The sequence below is a fragment of the Periophthalmus magnuspinnatus genome, chromosome 2 (assembly GCF_009829125.3).
Source record: "Periophthalmus magnuspinnatus isolate fPerMag1 chromosome 2, fPerMag1.2.pri, whole genome shotgun sequence".
Taxonomy (NCBI): Eukaryota; Metazoa; Chordata; class Actinopteri; order Gobiiformes; family Gobiidae; genus Periophthalmus; species Periophthalmus magnuspinnatus.
The window spans coordinates 1,930,841-1,945,773 of NC_047127.1; the positions used below are offsets into that span (position 1 = coordinate 1,930,841).

Genomic DNA, 14,933 nt, shown 5'->3' on the forward strand with positions numbered 1-14,933 from the left:
CAGGGGGGCGTACCGGTGGCGCTGACTCTGACACACGTCCTCTTACACTCTTCCTCGGTGTCGAATCGGTTCCCGTTGCCGTTGCAGCCGCCGTACCAGAACTGGGCGCACGCGTTGGCCTGTTTGTCGTAGTACCAGCGGATGTTGTAGTCTCGACACGTCCCCTGGTCCAGCACCAGGCTACAGCGAGGGTCTAACGGCGCCGTCTCTGGAAAAAAAAAAACGACAAACGAGGAGAGATTAGCGACGTGGACTGTGTGTTAACGTGCTAGCCGCCGCGTTACGGATAAAAGGTGAGCATGTGCGCGCGTCCGGCTCTATCAACTCTGTCTCCAATTCACTTTACGTAGAAAAACTGTTGTCAGACTCGTCATTTTGGTCTTAACTTTATAACGTCGGATGCTAGCGTCGCCGGTAGACTCGCGTTGGCGGACATTCCATGACCGTAACTCCGCAACCACTCGTGCGATCGTGTACATTCAAACGGCGTCTCAAAGCACAGACATGGGGCTCTTTAAATGTGTTACTGTCATTACGGTCATGTGCTTATGTTGTTGCTCGTCGAGGCTAGCAGCAGTTATAGCAACCAAAGAACCAATCTGGAGCGAAGCAGTTGGAGGCCGCTTAGCAACGCTGTCAATCAAACCTGTTGCTAACGCTAACAGGAGCGACCTCGGGGAAAGAAGGACCTGATTTGTCTGTTATTAATGTTCAGATCTTGATTTACAGACACAATAGTGAAATAAAAACCCCAGGATCATGTAGAGGGTTAATACGAACATTTAACACCAAAAAACAGAAATAAAACTCAAAATAACCAAAAAAATACAACTTAAAATAACAAAAAAATTAATAAAATAAAATAAAAACTTGAAATAAGTAAAAAAGAAACCCCAAACCTCAAAATAACAAAAATAAATAAATAAAAAATAATAATAAAATAAAAATACACCCTCAAAATTACTCAAAAAATAAATAAATAAAATAAATAACAAACTTAAAAAATAAACTCAAAACAACTCATAAAAATGAACCCCAGGATCATGTAGAGCGGGTTAATACGAACATTTTAACCCTTTAGCGTCGGATGCTATCACTGCCGGTTGTGGACTTTCCATTATCGTAACTCCGCAGCCAATCGCGCTCTCTCGTGTAAATTCAAACGGCGTCTCAAAGCAGAGGCATGGGGCTCTTTAAATATGTCACTGTCATTACGGTCATGTGCTTACGTCGCCCTCGGAGACGACCAATCAGAGCGCAGGAGACGCAGGGATTCACCCAATCAAAGGAAAAATAAGGATGGATGTGTAAAATAGAGGTAGTTGTGTGAAAAAAAGGCGGAAAGTACATGCTGATACTTCCTTTAATGTGATTTTTATGGCAAAAAAAAAGAAAAAAAGTCTATAATGTGCTCAATCTTTAAAGAGCCCCATGCCTTTGCTTTGAGACGCCGTTTGAATTTACACGATCGCACAATTGGTTGCGGAGTTACGGTAATGGAAAGTCCGCGACCGCAACGCTATAGGGTTAAAATGTTCGTATTAACGCTCTTTTTCTTACTCCGGTCGTTTTTATTTTGCTATTTTGTCCGTGAATGAAGATCTGAACATTAATAACAGACAAATCAGGCGCCTTCTTTCCCAAAGGTCTCTCCCGCTAGCGTTAGCAACAGGTTTGATTGACAGCGTTGCTAAGCAGAAGGGGCGTTACCTTCAGTAGCCTCGCTCCTGATTGGCTCTGTGGTTGCTATGACACTCGCGGTCGGTTCATTTGGAGCTGAACTCACTCACTCTTCTTTACACCGTCTATGATTAGCACGTTTTTTGTTCAAATCAAAATGTCGTTATAATGGCGCGATGGCGTTTTTATGTGCTGAAATCCTTTTGCTTCGCTCTCTGCTCAGAAAAAAAAAAAGAACATTACATTAGGTTGGACACGGCGTATCAAAAATAATTGGTCTTCTGGCTCCTCACATACCTGCCCCTATTCCTGGACCTGTCAATCAAACGGCAAATATCAAAACTTGTGAACCAGACCATCAGCACCTCACCCTCCCCGGACTCAAACGGGCTGAGCGGCTCCTCCACCGTGTGCCACCAGATCCAATAACGTCGCTTTTTTACTTCCTTCTTTTGCTTCCTGTTGTCATGGCGATAGCGTCGAGATGGTAGTGAATTAAAAAAAAAAAAAAGGTTTCTTCAAATGGACCCCGTGATGGTTGCGTTTTGTTTCATTCACACACGTTTGAGCGACGCTTTATTATTAGTCCGTAATAACATCTACAAACCTCAAAACGCTCTGTTCCACCTTGTGATGTCATCAAGTGGTGGTTTAACAGCTCCTTTTACCTTTAGTTCAGTAGGAGATTGGCGATTCCACGAGCTGAAATGATCCAAATGATTCTAGAAATGAAGGTGTGTGGAGTTTAAAAACACACTGAAGCACTTCCTGTATCACCACATGATGACATCACGAGGTGGAACGGAGCGTTTTCTGTTTGAGAGAAGAACTCAGCCTAAATATGCAGCATTTTTTTGTGTGTTAAACATGTGTGAATGAAACAAAACACAACTCCAGGTCTGTTTGTGACATATAAGTTGAGTTTCTGAGTATAAGTCGCCCCCTGGACAAACTATGAAAAGAAAAAAAAGTGTGATTTATAATCCGGAAAATACGGTATGTTTTTTTCTGTCAAATCCAAACTGAGCTCTCTGTGTTTTTTATACAGTTTGATATGAGTCTGGTCCCTCGTCCTCAAACATAATCGTCCAATCAGATCCGTTTATTCCAGCGACTCGTGTGAAACGAAGGAGCTCATTGGTCGACTGTGATTTACAAATAAAATCACATTTCTCTCACGCAGATTAACAGTTTCGCTCTTTGATTCTGCAGAAACCCGCCGTGTTTTTCGGCCCCCGTGATATATATTTTTTCAGATTTTTTCGATACGGACGGAGCACGCGCGTCCCTGATTGGCTAATCCACCTGTCAATCACGCCCAATTGAAAACAGGGAGATTCACCGGCGAACAGATGCACATATTGGAGAAGTGTGCGCTCTGAACCCCAGGCACAGACTATAAATAAACTATAAATGGACGTAGCTAACCTGCTAGCCGCCGCGTTCTAATCATCTGACTCCAATTCACTTTCTATTGAAAAACCGTGTCCATCCTCTCTGTAACTGCTGCTGTCAGACTCGCCATTTTGGTTTTAAACGTCCGTATTAACCCGCTCTACTTCATCCTGATTGGCTGTTTGGTTGCTAGGATACACGCGGTCGTCACTCCAAATATGAAACGCAGCTCCAGATTAGCCGCTATACCTGCTAGCCTCGATGCGCTTCATTCGACTGAGCTCACTTCCCGGGCGATGTTTTTTTTTAATACTTTTTCTATCGCAAAACTAATAAAAAGAGCTTTAAATAAATAAGAAAAAACTTTGAACCGCGCAGCAGGGACCGTTCTGACAGTACATTTGTATCTGAATATTTTTAAACGCCTCCCGTCCCGTTGTATATTCCGCGTAATAATAACAATAATAAACGTCCAAAGTGATCACAGGTAACGGATTCTAGCGGCGCGTCGTCTCGCCTTGTTGTGTCCGCCTCTGAAGTCTGACTCCATTACCGCGTCTGTCCTTCAATTCTAATTTTACTCCCATTGTTGATCGCGTTTGTTTATAATTATTCACAAACCGAGCGGGGGAAACACATTTGCTGATGTTTTCACCCTCGTAATTAATTCGAGCTGACGCCTGCGCGGAGTTTTAAACGTGAGGAGGTACCTTTAGGAAGAGCCGGCCTTGGAGGAGGCGCGATCGGGACCGAAACGGATGAAGTCGATGTTGTCACGTTTGGATTGGACGAGGAGGATGAGGAGGAAGAAAAAGTGGAAGATGATGATGATGATGATGATGATGATGACGATGTGCCTCTGTTTGTAGAGTCGTGGCGGTTGAACGTGTCGCCGCGCTCGGAGCCCCACCTCGAAGTGTCGGTGTAAACAACCTGAAAACAAACCAGAACAAATGCGTTTTATTCTGTCTAAAGATGAAAAAAAATATGATCGAAAGAGGAAATATTTATACTTTCATAAGTTCATTGTTTTCTGATCTGTTCTAAGGTTTTTTCCTCGTCACAAACAGACCTGGAGTTGCGTTTTGTGAAAAGACAACCCTGAAAACGCTCTGTTCCACCTTGTGATGTCATCAAGTGGTGATACAGGAAGTGCGCCGCTGTGTTTTTAAACTCCACACACCTTCATTTCTAGAATCATTTGGATGATTTCAGCTTCTGGAATTGCCAAACTCTACTGAACTAAAGGTAAAAGGAGCTGTTAAAACTTGAAAACGACCACTTGATGACATCACGAGGTGGAACGGAGCGTTTTGAGCTTCAGACTAATAATAAAGTGTGACTCAAACATGTGTGAATGAAACAAAACACAACTCCAGGTCTGTTTTTGAGGAGGAAACCGCATCAGAACATGGATTAAACCTCACAAGAGTCAGTTTTGTTTAATTTATTACAATTTTTAATATCATTCGAAAACTCTAAAATGTTAAATTGCACTTACGAATATAGATTAAAGATCATATATTACACAAAAGCTCCTCTTGTGAGCTTTAAACCGTGTTATAACGTTGTATAAAGTTGTGTTTTGTTTCACTCACACGTATTTCACTTTACTATCAGTCTGTCGCCAAAACTCAAAACGCTCTGTTCCACCTTGTGATGTCATCAAGTGGTAGTTTTCAAGTTTAGTTCAGTAGATTCACAATTCCAGGGCAAATGATTCTAGAAATGAAGGTGTGTGGAGTTTAAAAACACAGTGGAGCACTTCCTGTATCACCACACGATGACATCACAAGGTGGAACATCGTGTTTAGAGACTGATAATAAAGTGAAATACGTGCGAATGAAACAAAACACAACTTTACACAACGTTATAAAATGGTTTAGAGCTCACAAGAGGAGCTTTTGTGTAATATAGGAGCTTTAATCTATATTTGTGAATGGTAAAGCTCCATGTTAAGTGTAAATTAACATTTTAGAGTCTTCAGTTCAGAAAGTTTGAGTTCAGAAAGTAAAAAAAAAAAAATAGACTAAAAAAAGTAAAAGTACTAAAACTAGACAAATGTTGTTTCTTCCTCAAAAACAGACCTGGAGTTGTGTTTTGTTTCATTCACACATGTTTGAGTCATACTTTATTATTAGTCTGAAGCTCAAAACGCTCCGTTCCACCTTGTGATGTCATCAAGTGGTAGTTTTCCAGTTAACCGCTCCTTTTACTTTTTATTTTTACTTTCAGTTTAGCAGAGATTCGCAATTCCAGGAGCTGAAATGATCCAAATGATTCTAGTGTTCTAGGTTTTCTGGAGTTTAAAAACACAGCGGAGCACTTCCTGTATTAGCACTTGATGACATCACAAGGTGGGACGGAGCGTTTTCTGTGTTTTGAGAGAAGAACTCAGCCTAAATCTGCAGTTTTTTTTGTGCGTTAAACGTGTGCGAATGAAACAAAAACACAACTCCAGGTCTGTTTGTGACGAGGAAACGGCGTTAGAACGTAGATCAGAGAGCAGTGCATCATGGGCCTTTAAATACTTCACCGTTGGAGAGATAAATGAGACGAGTATTTACGGAGCTGGAGCCTTTGCCGTCCGTCTGGGTGACCACGGACCCGCCCCCTCCCTGGGTGTGCGTGCGGGCGCCGGTCTGAGGTCCGCCGTCGGGATGAGGCCTGTAGCCGTAGCCGCCGATGGCATAGTTTCCGTTGACGACGTTCCTGTTGCCGTTGGCGCCGTGGCCGTTGTAGCCGTTGCTTCCGTGGCCATTGTACCCGTTGTAGCCGTTTGTTATCTTGTTGTAAATCAGGGCCCCGTTCTCGTCCTCGCAGAACTGGCTAACCAGCTTGGATTCCAGAGCTGAGACGGCGAGACGCGGCGGAGTCGGAGAGACGTGACAAAAGCACAGGGAATTCAGGATTTCGACACATTTAGACGCTCATAGAAAGTTGTTTTTTTTACACACTCTTAGATTACGTTAATGCGAAAAATATAAGAATGAGCCTGGATTTGTAAAAAGTAGAGTTTCAAGGACTTTCCATCTTTTCAAGTCTCTCAAAGCGTTTTATATCAAGACAATTTTCGTGCTTTTTTTTTTTACATAAACGTTGGATCTCAGTGTGACTCTGAAGTGCTGTACGTTTGCAATTTGTTTTCTCCCCGACAAAACCCACAATGTCGATGAAACGCTCTGCACCGACAAAGACGCCTACGAAGGTTTGAACTTTGAGAGAGTTTAAACAAGAGAGAAATGTGAGAAAATGTTAACGCCTGTGTGAGAAAAGTGTATAAAGTGTGTGGTGAGGGGTTTTACAGACAAAAACATAAATAATTGTAAAAAATAAAGCCGATACTTCACGGATTTCACCTTTTGCGGGTTATTTTTAGAACGTGACCCCCGCGATAAACGAGGAACCACTGTACAATAGCTGGAATCAAATATATTTAATGAGTTTTAAATGCGCCAAAAACGTACATCTCTCGAGCCCCGTGAAGTCGACAGAGATTGAAGCCGAATCGAGATTAAAACGTCGGCGCGGCTTGTTTCAGACGGAAGATTTATCGGTTAAAACCCGCACGAAACGCCGCCTTTTATCGCTCCTGTGTGAGAAAAGTGTGTAAAGTGTGTGGTGAGGCGTTTTACAGCTGCAAAACATATCGAATAATCGTAAAAAATCAAGCTGATACTTCTTTTAGAACGTAACTCCTGCGATTAACGAGGGACCACTGTGTATAAGAAGTAGAATTCGGAGTAACTAATGATTGGACAAAGGGTAAAATGTGTTAGTAACTGTTTCTTTTATAAGATTTTTGCAGCTTCCTTGTGTTTTCGACGTGCAAAATGACCTCGTAGGCCCCCGTATCTCACACCTGCGCAGCACCGGTCCTACAAAAAGCTAAAAATAATACAGCCGTTGTGGTTTTATACATATGAACATGACATTTACCTGGCAGAGTGTTGAAATCATCTATCAGAAACATGTGCTCGCTGTCTGGGTCCGACGCGATGAGGTTCAACTCTCTCAAAAACTCCCCCTGCGTCGGATCGGACGTGTTCACGATCCCCAGCGCGAACATCTCGATATTGGCGGCGTGCGCTTCCCTCACGGCGATGTCCAGCTTCACCGGCTCCCTCTTGTCCGTCTGCCCGTCTGTGATCACGATGGCGACTTTGCTGACCCCGGTGCGCGAGCTGTAGAAGGCGTCCTGCGTGGCTTTTCTGATGGCGGTCCCGGTGTACGTCCCCTCTCCCATGTACGGGATGTTCCGGATGGCCTGTTTGATGTCCTGTTTGGTCACGTAGCGCGCGAGGTTGAAGACGAGTTTGACCTCCAAGCTGTACAGGACCAGGCCGATCCGCGTGGCGTTGCGTCCCACGGTGACCCGGTCCACCAGGGCGTTGACGAAGTCCTTGATGATCTCGAAGTTCTCCGGTCCCACACTCTCGGAGCTGTCGATGACGAACACCAGCTCCATCGGCCTCTCCTTACATTTGATCCCGCAGCCTGGAATTACATCACGCGGACACATGAGGAAGCGGACGGAGGTTTCGGATTTGCTTTTGCTACGTGATTATATATTCTCTGATAACGCAGCAGGAAAAGTTAAATCAATACACGAAAACGAAACAGAAGGTACGTTACCACAGATCTCCTTGATCATCCGAATGATGTCCTCTCTCTGTAATCGACAAACCACCGCACAGTCACGCCAACAAACCATTTTAAGAGTATAAAGTGCTTCAAAAGAGATTACTCACAGTGAGGCCGGCTTCACCTTTGACCCCCGAACGCCCCTAGAACATTAAAATGACACGTTTGTTAACAAAAGTGTGATTTTACTCATATTTTTTGTGTTGTTTTTAATCTTTTGATGAGGTTTCGCAGTTTAATCATTAGGTTTTTCGCTTTTTTTTTCATCATTATTTGGAAATTCGAGCCCGGCAACCATCTTAACCAATCAGTGATCACCTTTTTTACTCCTCAACCAATCAGGATCCATCAGTCGCTAGCTTTTTTGGCCGTACAGTTGTCAGCGTTCGTATTTGGGCCGGACTTCGGACATTCTCTTTCGTTTCGTCTTCGATTGTTCACGCACCTTTGAGAACGCAAGTCGATATTTTTATTATTATTATTATTATTATTATTATTTGTAGTTCATTTCCCATCAGTCCGGCATTAATTAGTCCTGTTTCTTTTGTCTTTTACTGTCGCGTAACTTGCGCCGACGATGCATTCACGCCCCAGACTCTGCTGCCGTCCGTGGTGCGTTCACAAACACTCGGAATTTTTAACTTTAAGAAAGTTCCATGGTCTATTTTCATTTTAGTCCATTATTGCTTTGTATCTAATATATTTCCTGTGTTCCCTCAGTGTATCGAGGTTCTCCTTTCGCTGTTTCGCAGATTTTTTTGTGCAATTTTACGTTCTTTTCTACAGTGTATGAAGGTTTGAACTTTGAGAGAGTTTAAACGAGAGAGAAATGTGAGAAAATGTTAACGCCTGTGTGAGAAAAGTGTATAAAGTGTGTGGTGAGGGGGTTTTACAGACAAAAACAGAGAATAATTACAAAAAATAAAGTTGATACTTCGTCTGTTTTCAGATTATTTTTAGAACATGACCTGTATTCTGTATTTGCATATTTATTACGTTTATTTTTACAATGTATATCTTTATTTGCTGTATTATTCATTACACTCATAGTATTTATTTCTGCCTTTTAGAAAAACTATGAACCAAACTTTTTTTTATGTTAATAAGATTCAAAGTACGGGCGAAACTTTTTGTCCAGTTGACAGAATTTTTGACTTTTTCTCTCTCTCTGTTCGTCTCTTTCTTTATCTTTCTCTCACTGTTTCTCTTTCTTTCTTTCTTCCTCTCATTTTACTCTCTCTCCCTTCGCTCTCTTTCTATTTCTCTCTTTGCTCTCTCTCTTTATCTCTTTCTTGTTCTCTCTCTGTATCTCTGTCGTTCTCTCTCTCTCTGTATCTCTGTCGTTCTCTCTCTTTCTGTTTCTATTGTGCTCTCTTTGTTGTTCTTTATCTTTCTTCTTGCTTTCTCTTTCTCTCTTTCGCTCTCTCTTTCTTCTCTCTATCTTTCTCGCTGTGTCTCTTTCTTTCTCTTTTTCACTCGTCGTTTGGACACCTCCGGTTTAGCCACAGCAGAACTACACACGACTGCACGAGGGTTTTCTTACGGGCAGTCCTGGAGTCCCGGGGTCTCCCAAATCTCCTTTGAATCCCTTCTGTCCTCTCTCGCCCACTGCTCCTCTGTCGCCCTAACGCACACACACAAACACACACGAACACACACAAACACACACACACAAGCATTAGTTTAAACACACACACATCGTCACACACAAAGAAGTCAGGGGACGCACTTTAGCTCCTGGGAAACCCTCTCCAGGAAGTCCTCTTGGTCCCGTGACGCCCTGTGACCCCTGCTCGCCCTGAACAGAGAAATAGAAGGTCACGTTCAGGGTCAGAGGTCACGTTAAGAGATTATGTGTGTGTGTGTGTGTGTGTATGTTAAACTGTACCTTTGGCCCTTGAACTCCTTGTCCTGGAGGTCCCACTGGTCCAGACGGTCCCGGTCGGCCCGTGTTACCCTAAAACAGATTTGCATCGACACATTTGACCGCGTCTTAACTGAGCAGAGCCGTTTCTTTCATATTTGGCGCACGATGTTGAGAGAACGTGGACATTTTTAAGGCTCTGAGTCACCCCTGCACCGTGGAGCGCACTGTCCCACATGGATCCAGTGTGAAAGTGAAATCCCTTTGTATTTGACAAGTCTGCGGAGTGGCTAATTAAACGGTGCCTTGTGCCTGAAGCGCTCAGACCTGCAGAGGCACCACCGGAGACCCGCGGGAGCAGGGCGTGACGGGGGGGCCAGATGGGCGCGGGGCCTCCACGCTGTAGAGGTTCACACTCAGAGCGAGATGGATCATCACGAACAGCCTGAACAAAAGTACGTCTGCTCCGAACGAGACCCTGCAGCGCGGCGCGTCACTCCAGAGACACAGCACAGCCTTTTTAATTTACCGCTTTATGACGGGAGCTAACTCTTCTGAGGACACGACTCAATCTGGCCCATCTGGCTCCGTGTCAAATACAATTACAGAAGGCTTTGGGCATTAGTAAACACATTATTATGTTGTCCTTGTCATGTGCGAGCGGAGGCAGAATACAAATGTGAAGGAGATGGAGGAGTGCTCAGGGTTTAGCCGCACATCGTTTGTCTGAAGAGGAAAATGTTCGTACGTACTGGAGGTCCTTGGAGGCCTTCGCCGGGAGGTCCGGGTAAACCAGGCGGTCCACGGAAGCCAATATCCCCCTGAAAAGACACGATACATGAATATTTACACACAGAAACTCACAATCCATCACCCAAATGAACCTCTGCGCCGAGCCCTGTTTCCTTTAATTAGTTTTCCTTGAAAAAAATGACCACAGTAAAGATTATTCTCACTTATCTCCAAACCAAACTCCAACAAAACACAAATATCAGCCCCATCCACAGTGTGTGGAACATCAGAGTCTGAAAATCATCATCATGTGTGTGCTCGTATGTGTTCTTGTGTTTGTTCGTGTGCGCTCGTGTGTTCTCTTGTGTTTGTGTGTGTTCGTGTGCGCGCGTGTGTGCTCGTGCGTGTTTGTGTGTGCTCGTGTGTGCTCGTGCGTGTTTGTGTGTGCTCGTGTGTGTTTGTGTGTGCTCTTGTGTTTGTGTGTGCTCTTGTGTTTGTGTGTGCTCTTGTGCGCTCGTGTCTGTTCGTGTGTGCTCGTGTGCGCTTGTGTGTGTTCGTGCGTGTTTGTGTGCTCGTGCGTGTTTGTGTGTGCTCATGTGTGTGTGTTCGTGTGTGCTCTTGTGTTTGTGTGTGCTCGTGTCTGTGTGTGCTCGTGTGCCCTCGTGTGTGCGCTCGTGTCATCACAGTCACTATGCAGCAGACGGGGTGTTGTGGTGTTTGTGGTTCTCACTACAGTTTCAAGTGGGTTCAAGGAATTTACATTGTTGTTCTCTGCGGCTCTCGATTGTTTCAGCATGTGTCCTGTGTGTTGTTGTGTGTCCTCTGTGTTGTTGTGTGTCCTGTCCTTGTGTTTTGTTGTGTGTCCTTGTGTTTTGTTGTGTGTCCTTGTGTTTTGTTGTGTGTCCTGTCCTGTGTTTTGTGTACTTTATGCTCTTAGATCACTCTTCACGTTACCTTTGGTCCAGGGACACCAACGCCCTCTTGCCCGGGTTCTCCAGGAAGTCCAGGGAGACCAGGAGGCCCCTAAAACAAACAGGGAACAGTCATTTTCAATCTATAACATGAACACACGTATAAAAAAAGCATCTCATGTCTGCTGTGAATGACTTTGACCGTTAAACTGAGGCTGTAGTCGTGCAGTGTAAGTGAAAGTCGTAGCTCACACACACGATCAGGGTCAGTGGTGTCAGAGTGAACCTTACCACGGGGCCGGGGTATCCGTCTCCTTTAGGACCAGGTGGACCCCCTGATCCTGCATCTCCACGGTCCCCCTTTGAAGAACACACAGTAAATCTCCATTTCACCAACGGCACAGGCCTGATTTACACAGAGCTCCACACGACCGAGAGGAATGTGGAGTAAAAGGAGGCACATGCTCCGCGCTGGAGTCTACATCAAACCCAAATGTAACAACCACGAGTTCAGACTGTGGCCTTTTCACCAGAGCTCAGCACGTCCAGGACACTGACGTCACGTGGAGACGATCCTGACTAAACAGACTCACGTTTTAGTAATTACTTTTGTATTTTTACTGAACGATGAGGAAACTGTGTCTGATGGATCCTAGAATCACAAAGTGCTGCCAGATGCTGTGTCTTTGATTAAAATGTGAAATAACAACATGATTATTTCTTTCTTTTCTCGTTTCTGCATCATTTAAAAACGTTCCAATTGTCACAAAAGAGAAGAGATTTTAAACAAAAGACTTTTACCTTTGGCCCAGGGAGTCCATAGCCCGTCTCTCCAATAGGACCAGGAGGACCACTGGGACCTGGATCGCCCTGACAGTGAAACATGGTGTTAGCTTAAAAACACTTTTATTAACAACGTACATGGTTTTAAGTATTACCTTTGGTCCAACAACGAAGCGTCCAGGTGGTCCAGGTAAACCCAGTCTCCCCTGTGACCCGGGCTCCCCCTGAACAACATCCATAGTACAGTTATTTTATTTTATTTATTTATTTAACAAAGCTTCAATCGACCTCACCTTTGGTCCTGAAGGTCCAGCAATACCAGGAGGACCAGTCAAACCTCTGATTCCTCTTTGGCCTTGGTCTCCCTGAGAGGAGACGAGAGGAGACATGAGGGAGGACAAGAGAGGAGGCATTAAAGGAGGTATGAGAGGAGACGAGAAAGGAAACATGAGGGAGGACAAGAGAGGAGGCATTAAAGGAGGCAAGAGAGGAGACGAGAGAAGAGACGACAGCGGAAAGAAGAGAGGAGACGAGAGAGGAGACAAGAGAGGAGACGAGAGAGGAGATAAGAGAGGAGACAAGAGAGGAGACGAGAGGAGAGAAGAGAGGAGAAAAGAGAGGAGACGAGAGAGGAGACATGAGGGAGGACAAGAGAGGAAAGATTAAAGGAGGCATGAGAGGAGGCAAGAGAGGAGACAAGAGAGGAGACAAGAGAGGAAAGAAGAGAGGAGATGAGAGAGGAGACATGAGGGAGGACAAGAGAGGAGACAAGAGAGGAGACAAGAGAGGAGACAAGAGAGGAGACAAGAGAGGAGACATTAGAGGAGAGAAGAGAGGAGACACGGGGGGTTTCATCTTTTTCTCATCAGTTTTTACAGTGACATAATGACGTACCTTCTCTCCTTGGGTCCCGAGTCCAGGGGCCCCCTCGAGCCCTCGGAGTCCCGGGGCTCCCACTTCACCCTGAAACACAGCGGCTTTAATAATGTGTCTGAAAAGACTGTGGACGACCCTCGTAGTAAATGTAATAGATCATAATAGGTGTAGGGACCTTCTGGCCTGGCGCTCCGTCCTCCCCTGGCAGCCCGGGTACTCCTGCGATCCCTGGGGCCCCTGGTTCTCCCTGAAATCACTCGTTTGTGTTACTCAAACGTGTGTGAATGAAACAAAACACAACTCCAGCTGTGTTTTTCATGAGCTAACAACGTTCTAACATGGATTAAACCTCACAAGAGTCAATTTTTGCGTAATATCGGACCTTTAATGAACATTTAAACGGCGATGTAACCCACCTTAGACCCCGGTTCTCCAGCTCCTCTTTCTCCCGGAGCGCCGGTCTCTCCAGGCAGTCCTTGATCTCCCTGCACCACACGCTCACATCAGCACAAATGCACAAAAACATGCCTCACGAGTGTTATAGGTCAGTGCGTGGACGAACCTTGGGCCCTGGTAAGCCCTCTCCCGGTAGACCCCTCGTCCCGGGTGGTCCCCTTGGTCCCTCCACGCCCTAAACACACAGAAAAGATGAAGACTAGGGCTGCAAATGGGTTCCTCACTTCCTCAGTTAAATATGTTTGTGTCCTCGTTTCAAATATCTAAAATAACGCCACTTAATGGAAGCGTTTTATGTTGACACGCCTTTAAACTCAAACGCACTCACCCAGACCAGTGTTAAAATAATAATAATGATAATAAACTTTCACTTTAAATACCTTTTCGCCCTGTATTCCTGCTCCTGTGAGGCCAACGGGTCCTGGAAGTCCTGGAGGTCCAAAATCGCCCTAAAGAGAGAACGACATTCAGATTAGAGCAACGTCGAGCGATGATAAAAGGAACGACACGAGTGCACGGCGGTTTACGTTTAAATATGTAATGTGTTCAGAGCGGAGAGTGGAAATATGAATGAGCAGAGGAAAAGATGAGGAGGCACAAGAGGAGACATGAGAGGAGACAAGAGAGGAGGCACGAGAGGAGGCACGAGAGGAGACATGAGAGGAGACAAGAGAGGAGACATGAAAGGAGGCACGAGAGGAGACAAAAGAGGAGGCACGAGAGGAGACAAGAGAGGAGACAAGAGAGGAGACAAGAGAGGAGACAAGAGAGGAGACAAGAGAGGAGACAAGAGAGGAGACAAGAGAGGAGGCAAGAGAGGAGGCAAGAGAGGAGGCAAGAGAGGAGACAAAAGAGAGGAGGCACGAGAGGAGACAAGAGAGGAGACATGAAACGAGGCACGAGAGGAGACAAGAGAGGAGACAAGAGAGGAGACAAGAGAGGAGACATGAAAGGAGGCACGAGAGGAGACAAGAGAGGAGACAAGAGAGGAGGCACGAGAGGAAACAAGAGGAGGCACGAGGAGACAAGAGGAGACAAGAGAGGAGGCATTATAGGCATTAGAGGAGACAAGAGAAGAGACAAGAGAGGAGACGAGAGAGGAGGAATGACATCAGACCTGGACGACTGAGGGATTACACAGACATACATGAACATAGCTAAGCCGCTAGCCACCGTGTTCTAAACAGGAAGTGATCACGTGCTGCACTTCCAGCTCCATCGACTCTGGCTCCAATTCACTTTCTATTGAAAACTGTCCCCTCTCTCTCTGTCTCTGCTGCTGTCAGACTCGTCATTTTGGTCTTAAATGTTCGTATTAACCCTCTACATGATCCTGGGGTTTTTATTTCACGTTTGTGTCTGTAAATCAAGATATGAACATTAATAACAGACGAATCAGGCGTCTCGTTTCCCGCTAGCGCTAGCAACAGGTTTGATTGACAGCGAAACCAGCGTTGTGGGCAGGAAGAGGCGTTAGCTTCATCATCCTCGCTCCTGATTGGCTCTTTGGTTGCTATGATACTCACAATCGTAATTCTCTCGTGCTCTGTTCTGTTCGTCAAACTTGGAGAGAAAACATTTGAAAACCTTT

At 45.0% G+C, this 14,933-nt stretch overlaps 1 protein-coding gene across 1 annotated transcript in view; it reads right to left on the bottom strand.

Annotated features, from left to right (window-relative positions):
- The window catches only part of LOC117380414 (collagen alpha-1(XXVIII) chain-like), a 31,537-nt gene that overhangs the window by 455 nt on the left and 16,149 nt on the right, over positions 1 to 14,933 (bottom strand). The window contains exons 16-35 of the mRNA XM_055227308.1: positions 13,723 to 13,791; positions 13,449 to 13,517; positions 13,303 to 13,371; positions 13,062 to 13,133; positions 12,905 to 12,973; positions 12,304 to 12,375; positions 12,166 to 12,234; positions 12,029 to 12,097; positions 11,519 to 11,587; positions 11,271 to 11,339; positions 10,337 to 10,405; positions 9,609 to 9,677; positions 9,450 to 9,518; positions 9,264 to 9,344; positions 7,828 to 7,863; positions 7,712 to 7,748; positions 7,016 to 7,573; positions 5,644 to 5,927; positions 3,786 to 4,008; positions 14 to 208 (exon numbers count right to left, since the gene is read on the bottom strand). Of these exons, the coding sequence (XP_055083283.1) occupies positions 14 to 208; positions 3,786 to 4,008; positions 5,644 to 5,927; positions 7,016 to 7,573; positions 7,712 to 7,748; positions 7,828 to 7,863; positions 9,264 to 9,344; positions 9,450 to 9,518; positions 9,609 to 9,677; positions 10,337 to 10,405; positions 11,271 to 11,339; positions 11,519 to 11,587; positions 12,029 to 12,097; positions 12,166 to 12,234; positions 12,304 to 12,375; positions 12,905 to 12,973; positions 13,062 to 13,133; positions 13,303 to 13,371; positions 13,449 to 13,517; positions 13,723 to 13,791 (2,317 nt within the window). The remainder of the gene's footprint in view (positions 1 to 13; positions 209 to 3,785; positions 4,009 to 5,643; positions 5,928 to 7,015; positions 7,574 to 7,711; positions 7,749 to 7,827; positions 7,864 to 9,263; positions 9,345 to 9,449; positions 9,519 to 9,608; positions 9,678 to 10,336; positions 10,406 to 11,270; positions 11,340 to 11,518; positions 11,588 to 12,028; positions 12,098 to 12,165; positions 12,235 to 12,303; positions 12,376 to 12,904; positions 12,974 to 13,061; positions 13,134 to 13,302; positions 13,372 to 13,448; positions 13,518 to 13,722; positions 13,792 to 14,933) is intronic.